This window comes from Myotis brandtii, unplaced genomic scaffold, assembly GCF_000412655.1.
Source record: "Myotis brandtii unplaced genomic scaffold, ASM41265v1 scaffold806, whole genome shotgun sequence".
NCBI lineage: Eukaryota > Metazoa > Chordata > Mammalia > Chiroptera > Vespertilionidae > Myotis > Myotis brandtii.
Window position 1 is genome coordinate 1289011 of NW_005371249.1, and position 10170 is coordinate 1299180.

Below are 10170 nucleotides of genomic sequence, written 5' to 3' on the forward strand. Positions count from 1 at the left end.
CCCTACTGGGGATGTGCCCGCAACCAAGGTACATGCCCTTGACCGGAATCGAACCTGGGACCCTTCAGTCCGCAGGCCGACGCTCTATCCACTGAGCCAAACCGGTTACGGAATAAAAATATATTTTAAAAAAAGAAATCCATTTCTTGCCTTAAAGAAAAAAAAATCCAGCAAATTAAATACTATTATCACCTCTAAATAATCCACATATCAGAGAAGGACTAGAGTACAGAAACTGTAAAGTGGAAAACATAAAGGTTATAGGGCTTTGGAATCTGTAATATGCACTGTAATCAATTTTGTGTTGCTGAAGCAAATTTTAGTTTACAATCTAGGAACAATTACCAGTTGACAAAATGAGATAATTTTTAGAAAAGGCATATTTGGTGGCAGGACATAGGCTGTGGTTAAAAACAGGTCACATATCATCCACAAGGCAGAATTTATAGTCACTGAGGGAAACCGATGAAAGCCAACTTCTAAAGCAAGTAACTCTTTTGGGAATGGAAGAGACTCAGAAGACAAATGTTTATAATCTGGTATACTCAGAACCTATAATCACCAAGTCATCAACTGAAAATAAGACCAGGGGCTTGAGAAACACTAACACGTAACAGAATATTTCTAAACAACCTGCCACACACCCCAATTCAGAGGAAATGATATAATCATTTCTCTTAGCAGAGAACAAATTATTTAATGCTGCCAGGATAACAGGTTAATTATTTAAGCAAAATTAAGATTGAACTGTAATTCACAGTCTATACCAAAATTAATTCCACCCAGATTAAAGAGGACCATAAGAGTATATAAAGAGGCCCTAACCGGTTTGGCTCAGTGGATAGAGCGTCGGCCTGCGGACTAAAGGGTCCCAGGTTCGATTCCGGTCAAGGGCATGTACCTTAGTTGCGGGCACATCCCCAGTGGGGGGTGTATAGGAGGCAGCTGATCGATGTTTCTCTCTCATCGATGTTTCTAACTCTCTATCCCTCTCCCTTCCTCTCTGTGAAAAAAATCAATAAAATATATTTAAGAAAAAAGAGTATATAAAGAGTATGCAAATACAGGACAATAACAGTATATAAAGAAAGCATGGGTGATTATTTTTAGAGTTTTTCTAGACATGACAGCAAAACCAAAAACTATGACAAAATAAAAAACTGGCATTTCTATACAGCGAAACACCACTAACAAGGTTAATTAACAGCAAATTGGGGGTGGGGGAAACCATTTCTACCTAAATGACAAAAGATTAATATATTTCATCAGATTAAAAAACTCTCACAAATCATTAAGATTTCACCACTACCAAACCTGTTTTTCCCACATCCCCCCTACTCCCCCATCTCAGCAAATGGCAACTACATTACCAGGTGCTCAGGCCAAACACTTGGCATCATCTTTAGCTCCTCTTTCTCTCACACTTCACATCCAACTCATCAGCAAAATCTACTGCTTCTATGTTCAAAATATATCCAGAATCACCTGTCACTGCCTCCACATCACTAAATTCTCTCACCTGGCATACTGCAAGGGGCTCCTAACTGGTCTTCCAGATTTCACCACTGTCCCCCACAGTCTAGTCTCCACTACCACCACCAACGTTCTTTTAAAACATCTGACCTGGGAGTACCCTTCTAGTTGCTAGATGGGATGCTGCCCAATCCATGAATTACTTAATAAAGCCAAATAGATCTTGAAAAATACATAGAGTCTGGTCATGTCACTTCATTACTCCAAACTCTCTACTATCTCCCCCTTTTGTTCAGAATGAAATCCAAATTCCTTACTCTGGCTCTAAGGCCCTGCCTGGTTTGTATTTCCCCATCCAGCCCACTCCCCCTCTCCTTGTTGCCTCTCAAATTCACCTCCTAACTGTCCCCCTCACTCATAAACAGTCCTGCCTTCGGGCCTTTGCACTTTGTTCCCTCCGCCTATAATACTTTCCCCAACATCTACAGTGACTGTGCCTTAACCTTCTTCAAATCTCCACTTAAATTCAGTGAGGGCTCCTCTGACCACCTTTATAAACAGCATCCCTTCCCTCCTCTACCCCATCATTATCTACCTCCTTTTCATGCCTACTTTTCTTTATAGTCCCATCCCCACTTGTCAAATGACATATTTATTTCTTTTCCACCTCACTACATTAGAATATAAGCTCTTTAATCACAGGGATTTTGTCTGTGCTGTCCATCTAGACCAGCCGTGGGCAAACTACGGCCCGCGGGCCGGATTCGGCCTGTTTGAAATGAATAAAACTAAAAAAAAAAAAGACCATACCCTTTTATGTAATGATGTTTACTTTGAATTTATATTAGTTCACACAAACACTCCATCCATGCTTTTGTTCCGGCCCTCCGGTCCAGTTTAAGAACCCATTGTGGCCCTCGAGTCAAAAAGTTTGCCCACCCCTGATAGACTGTCTGGCCCTAGCATATAAAAGGTGCTCAATAATAAATGAAGGAATGGGATAAAAAGGTATGCATTTCAAAAGAAAATGGGCAAAGAATAGTCACAGGTAATGCCCAAAATAAGAACTTGTAAATGGCCAATAAACATGAAATGGTAAACTAATCTAGTAATGAAAATAATTTAAACAAAAATATGATACCATCTGTTCTCTATCAAACTGACAAACTTTAAAAAAAATCACTCAGTAAGAGTTCAGGGACAAGAGTGGCTATATATACAACTAGAGGATATAAACTTTTATGAAGAGTAATTTGGAAATACATATGTATAAAACACATTCAAAATTGCATGTCCTTGATCCAGCAATTTCACTCCTAGCAATTTATCCTCAACAAATAATGTGGTATGCAAAAACTTATGGATAGGAACATTCAGCACAGAATTGTTTACGGTACCTTTGGGAACTAAGGAATATAGTCTGATACGGCAAACTTCACAGGGCCCCCAAAATTAATGAAAGACAAAATTAACTGAATAAAGACTCAGTAGAGTACCTTCCACAAGTCATAAGGCCGGTGACCCATCCCCATGACCTGACATGCTCAGCTCAGACTCTGCACTGAAATACTGACAGAAATAAAGTCCAGAGCTGAGTTCTGCTGCCAGCTTAATCCAACAACTTATTTGTACACAGTACTTTAAAACACGCAGGGCATTTGTACAAATGTTTTTATCCTGTGCAGTAGGCAGGGATTATTAACCACATTGCACAGATGAGGAAACTACATCTCAGTCAAGGATAGCAAATGCTTGTTCAGTATTATAATGCAATGGTTCTCAACTGGGGATGTGCTTTTGTCCTCCAGGGAACATCAGGCAGTGTCTGGAGACATTTTTGATTGTCATGACTTGGGGCTACTATGGGCAGAGTGGGTGGAAGCCAGGGATGCTGCTAAACATCCTACAATGTGCAGGACAGCTCCCACAACAAAGAATTATCTAGTCCAAAATGTCAATAGTGCCCTGGCCAGATGGCTCAGTTGGCTGGAGTGTCGTCCTGTACACCAAAAGGTTTTATGGGTTGGATCCCTGGTCGGGAAGCATATAGGAGGCAACCAATCAATGTTTCTCTCTCACATCAATGTTTCTCTCTCTTCCTCCCTCCCTCCCTTATCCTCTCCCTTACTCTCTCTGTAAAAACCAATAAAAACATGTCCTGGGTGAGGATTGAAAATAAAATAAAATAAAGTGTCAATAGTGTCAAAGCTGAGAAAGATTGTTATAGAGGAAAAAGGGGTATATATAGATAGGACTAGAAGAGGGATATAGTACTTTTTCTACTGTACTATGCTGGAAGGGCTAAGGAAGCCTAAGGGTAGCCAGGAAGAAAGGCTCCTCATTTAAATACTGAAAGCATATATCTAAGGATCAGACAGAAAAGATCTTGACAGGAACAATTGTGCTAGGGAAGAGTAACTCTAGAAAAGGCCCTGTGACAGCCTTGGCTGTGCCCCTCCACCCTGGCTTAAGCTCAGTCTTTGGAGAATTTTTGTTTATTTAAGGGATGATTACCTTGAAAAAGAGAGCAAGAAACAGGTAATGCAGAGAAAACCCAAGTGGGAGAGGAAAAAAGATCTGTGGGCTAATAAAATAATCCTGGGAATTCTAATGGGCTTGAAATTGTTCATTTTTCACATGGTGCTAAGAAAGTAGGCAATTGCTCCAACACATACATAATCACAGCACTGTAGTCAGCTCTATAATTATAAAATATAATCTCATTAAGAGATAATTTGCTCATTTTCTTTAAAATTATAAATTTTACTTGTTAGAAAGCTATTTTACTTTCAAGCTATTCAACTTTCATTTACTAAATTATTTATACTCCCCTAATATTTGTGTACCCAGAACTAGAGTACAGTCATGCTTGTCTTTGAATGTAGTGATGGCAAATGAATATAGGTGACATTAATAAGATTAATAATCTATCAGTAATCATGCTGGAAATTGCAGTTGAGCATTTTGGTTAAAATAGTCAACAAATGCAAACAGTAAACAAAGTCTGCCTCTTAAACAAGAGTTACATACAGTATGTCAAATATTGCTGGGTATTTAAATCAAACCAAGAACTGAGGGAAGTGTTATTCCCCAGTGAGGAATTTTAGAACATTCTAGGCAAAAATACATACTGCATGCAAGTGATACGACACCTTAATTAGATTCAACCAGCAGACTATTACACTGCGACTCGGAACAATAGTTCTGAGCCAAGATTACAATAAATTTCAAAATCTATAATGTGTGAAATTAAATTCCACAATAATACATAAAAGTCCTAATTTGAATCAATTTTCAACTTGCAAACACATGAAAAACTAAAAAATGAAATTCAGAGGAGAAACAAAGAATATACAGTATTAGTAAATAATATTAATTAGGAAGGCTAAATCTCCACTGAACAAGAATTAGACATTTTGTACCATATTCAATCCACTGCAGAAGTATTTGATTTACCAAAAATATCAATATCTACTATTAGGATGTAACACTTTTATATTATCTTAAGGTAATTCTCCTCCTCCCAGAGGATTAATACAGGATCCAGTAGTACACTCAAATAAAAAATAAAAGTAGAGGATACTGAAGTTTGCATGTTGGTACATTCACCTTGTATTGGTGAAACAATACATTCATAATTAAGAGCATTAATTCCATGGCTGCCATATGAATGTGAACGAACTTGCAGTAACAGCAAATGAAGGCAAATGAACAGCACAGAAGTTTAGGTCTGGATAGGTTAAAAAAACCAGCAAAGTTTGGATTTCAGTCAGTAAATGAGGAAAACCATGGATATAATGTAGTTCAATTTCAGTAAGGAAGGAGTGGTATAAGGAGATAAAATATGATTCCATATATATACTAATCTGAAAAAAATACATAAAATCTGGTATACAGTGTCACTCGGTAAATAACCTCATGCCAATAAATTTGAAAAATTAGACAAAAGGGACACATTATGTCCAATTCTGAATTCCTGATCATCCCTGCTCTACCAGGAGTCTTTCCCATCCCAGATGATAGCAGCTCCAACTTCCCAGTTGCTCAGGTTACTCCCCTCATCCCATCCATCAGCAAATCACATCAGTTATATTTGCAAGTATAACAAGAAAGCAGATATTATAACTACTGGACTGATGACTACCAGGCTTAAAATTAAAAACATGTTTAGAATTAGTGCCACTATGTTAGCTATCTGCACCAAAAGAAATGCTTTCCTCTACTGATGTAATTGTTCCCCTTACCTTTCTCATGAATACCCCTTTCCTTTGCCTCATAATCAGAACACTATTTGGGTTTCTGCCTCAATCAGTGCTTCCCAAATAACTTCTTTTTTTTATCTCAAATAAATGTTTGTTACCTTTCACTTTGACCTTTTATTTTTAGGTTAACACTAGTGACTATGATCATGGTGGTTACATGAATATTAGGCAAAATTTTTTACTGCAATTCCCAGGGTGGGATATAGGCAAAACTACATAGTCAAATAAATTTTAAAACTGAAGATTGAACTTAGTGTCCTTAGACTTCTATCACATATGCAATGGGCCTCCTGGGACTCTCAACTTGTGCACCTTCCCAGAAATGACAGTTGATTTAGGTGGTGTCCTACCTAAACGGTGTTACAAATCCAATAGTCCAGCCACATACCTGTAAACCTCTCACCGTTTCTCTTAATGCTTCTCCCATCTAATGCCTCTATGTCTACTCCACCAGGCATGCTCTGTCCCACATCCGTTTCAGAAACACTTTTACCCTTCTTTTAAAGCCCTGCTCAAACCTCACTTCCTTTCAAATCCCATGCCGACTCCTGTATTACCTTCATTTATCCCTGTTATAATATGGCATCCCTGACCTCTTGCCCTTTTGAGATAGCCTTGGCTTTGTCTCCAACAAGAAAGCAAGTCCTGGTGAACAATGATCAAGTTTCATAGATCTTTGTTCACAACCTTTCAGCATCTCACACAAAGAAGACCTTCAGGAAACATTTGTTCAACAGAACTGAATTCAAGATGCACTCAGAGACGCTGCTCTGCTGATGATACTCTCTCATCATTGATGTTTCTATCCCTCCAGGGATAGAACTGGGAATGGAACCATGACCTCCTGGTTCATAGGTTGACACTCAACCACTGAGCCATGCTGGCCGGGCATTAAAAAACATTTTAAATATTAACTCTTTAAAAAGAATTTTACCATTTTCCTTGCTATATCTGATTTTGGGGTGGTTTTTTAAAATATATTTTTATTGATTTCAGACAGGAAGGGAGAGGAAGAGAGAGATAGACACATCAGTGATGACAGAGAATCACTGATCAGCTGCCTCCTGCACGCCACTACTGGGGATTGAGCCCGCAACCTGGGCATGTGCCCTTGACCGGAATCGAACCTGAGACCCTTCAGTCCGCAGGTCGATGCTCTATCCACTGAGCGAAACCAGTTAGGGAAATTTTTTTAATTGAATGGTATAATTCACACAACATAAAATCCACCCTTTTAAGTATACAAGCCAGTAGTTTTTAGTACATTCACAAAGTTGTGCAACCATCATAACTAATTCCAGACAGAATGTTATCATCACCCCAAAGAGAAATCCCATACTCATCAGCATTCACTCCCACTGCCACTCCACCTTTCCCCCAACCCCATAACCACAAATCTACTTTCTATCTCTAGCACATACGATTTAACAAAGCTTGGTTTTATTATCCCTTATAACCAAATATTTTACCTTCAAAAAGAAAGTTTTTCTTATTTTATAGGAAAATTTTATTTTAACACAGCAACTAACTAAAGTATCATTTCAGGATACAAAACAAAAACTCTTACCAGGAAAATCATCTTACATGTTTACTTTCCCTTAATTTTTTGTTTTGTTAAGCTTTCTATTGAAGAACTATAATAAATATATAGAAAAGTACATATTAGGGTATACTTTGATAAATTTTCAAAAACTGAATACACAAGTATAACCAGCACCCAGATCAAGGCAGAACCGAAGCCCCATGCCCCTCTTCCAGGCACTTTCACCTCCAAAGAGTAACCATTATCTTGACTTCTAACAGCATACATTACTTTTGCCTGTTTTTGTACTTTCACAAGTAGAAGTATTTAATATGCAGTACAGAAAACTTTTACAATGAAATTTATACCTTGTAGTACTCACCATAATCTTCTTGTACAAAACCATAACATTATCATCATCAAATGGTAGAAAGCCACACATAAGTACATATAAGAGTATGCCCATGCTCCAAACATCTGCCTGAGAGGGAGAAAATAATAAATAATTTCAAAAAGAAAATGTAGAACATATTTGAGAATGGCAGTACACATAATAGAATTACAGAATCTTCACAGAGCTGTGAGATCATCCAATTAAACCTGCTTATTCTACAGACAGGGGACCTAAAGCCCAGAAAGGAATACTTATCCAAAGTCACCTAAGCCACCTGACATCCAATTCAGTGCACTCTCCTTTAATACTGGACTCTAATGCTTTATAGAAAACTAGAGGCCCGGTGCATGAAATTCGTGCATGGGTGGGGAGGGGTCCCTCAGCCCAGCCTGCACCCTCTCACAATCTGGGACCACTGGCTCCTAACCGCTTGCTTGCCTGCCTGCCTGCCTGCCTCATCACCCCTAACCCCTCTGCCTGCCTGCCTGATGGCCCCTAATCGCTCACCTGCCTACCTAATTGCCCCTAACTGCCTCTGCCTGCCTGCCTGATTGCCCCTAACTGCCTTTGCCTTGGCCCCTGCCACCGTGGCTTTGTCCGGAAGGTCGTTCGACTGCCCAGTAATTAGCATATTACGCTTTTATTATTATAGATAATTTCCAATTGACTGGGCTGGATTAGGCACAATAAGGAAAAGGAGGAGGAATCTGCAGGTCTCTGATTCTGAAAGATGATTCTACAATGCTACTGAAGGTTTATTACATATGAGGGTTATGTAAACACACATGAGGACGTCAAAACAAGTCTTAAAACTTACTACTGATAATCTGCAAATGTGATAAGCTGCTCTGCAAAGTCCTCTCTATATACAGAAACCTTAATAAAGTTCAACGATTGATTTTTCAAATATAGAGGGCAGAAATGAGCCTGCCAGCACAAACAGCCCTACAAATCTCAAAATCCCAGAAAGGAGCTTAACCTTTATATAAGATATCCAGGTGTCCCATGAGTCCTAAGCACTAACTACTTATACAAGCGGAATTTGGTCTTTGTCAATAATGACAGCACTGTTGGCTAAGTCACAGCTCCCACCCTCCTTTGAGCCTTAGGAAAATTTTAAGAGGTAAAAAGAGCAAAAAAAGGATAGAAAATCAAACTAAAATGGACAAGAAAAGCCCAGCTGGGTAGCTCAGTTGATTAGAGTGTCGTCTCCTACACTAAAAGGTTTTGGGTTCAATTCCCAATCAGAGCACATACCTAGGTTGCAGATTTGATCCCTGGTCGGGGTGTGTACAGGAGGCAACCAATCACTTTTTCTTTCTCATGTCAATGTTTCTCTCTCTTTCCCTCCCTTCATCTCTCTCTAAAATCAATAAACATATTCTCAGGTGAGGATTAAATAAATGGTTAAGGAGAGAGAACCAAGATGGTGACATAGGTAAACACCTGTACTCGCTGCCTCCCACAACCACATCAAAATTACAACTAAAATACAGAACAACTATCATCTAGAACCACGGGAAAGCTGGCTGAGTGGACGTATTACAAGAGAAGTAAAGAAGAAAGCACATTGAGACTGGTAGGAGGTGCGGAAGCACAGAACGGGCTGGTCCGGCACCCACGTGTGCCGATTTTTTAATGGGGAGGGAGATTGCCTCTGCGGAGGCAGCCCAGAGGAGTGAGGGGTCCCAGCCCCACACCAGACCCCCAGCCCAGGGTTCCAGAGCTGGGGAAAGAAGTCCCTACAGGCAATAAGAACTACAGGCTGTAAAAACCAGTGCAGATTGGGGCTGAGTGGCACACAGGCTGCTGGAAACCCAGCTGCTCCTCTTAAAAGGCCTGCACTGAGAACTGAATTTACAAGCTCCCACTTCCTCTGAGCTCCAGTGCTGAGCGAAGCTCTGGGGGACCCAGACACATATGGGGAGTAACTGGACTGTCTGGCATCAGGGCAGGAACTCGGGGGAGGCTTTCTTCCAGGCGGAGGTGCTCCCAGTGGTCATTGTTCATTGTTCCCATGCTGGGACCTCCCCAGTGCAGGACTTACTGGCAGCCATTTCTGTTTGCTCCGCCCTGGTGATTCCCAGAGACCCCACCCCACCCAATTTACAACCCCACCCAAGCTGTGTGCAGCTGCTTTTGCATATGAATGGTCTGTCCTTTCTCAGGCTGAAAATCTGTCAAACAAGCTGCAGCTGGGCCAGGGAGCCCCAAACTTATCAAGACCCAGCATCAGCAACAGCCCGCCTTGCTTCACAGCTGGGCCTCGTTTGGGCACTTCCAAACCCAACACAAAGAGGAGGAATCTTTAGATATTTCTGTAGCTCCTGCTGGATGGCCCTAGGCAGTGGCTGACTTTGCACCTTCCTGGAGACCTAAGAGGCAGTATACCCAGTGGTCAGTGTGAGACCATACCAGATTACAACTCTTCACATCCGTAAGTGACACACTAAAGGGGCAGACTCAGTGAGCACCAAAGCCCCACTGAAGCAAGACCCGCCCCATAAGGGTGTCTCCTG

At 40.5% G+C, this 10170-nt stretch overlaps 1 protein-coding gene across 3 annotated transcripts in view; it reads right to left on the reverse strand.

The window, feature by feature from the left end:
• The window catches only part of MELK (maternal embryonic leucine zipper kinase), a 59453-nt gene that overhangs the window by 28698 nt on the left and 20585 nt on the right, over window positions 1-10170 (reverse strand). For all 3 annotated transcript variants that reach the window (XM_014531547.1, XM_014531548.1, XM_014531549.1), the window contains exon 8: window positions 7640-7738. In XM_014531547.1, the coding sequence (XP_014387033.1) occupies window positions 7640-7738 (99 nt within the window). The remainder of the gene's footprint in view (window positions 1-7639; window positions 7739-10170) is intronic.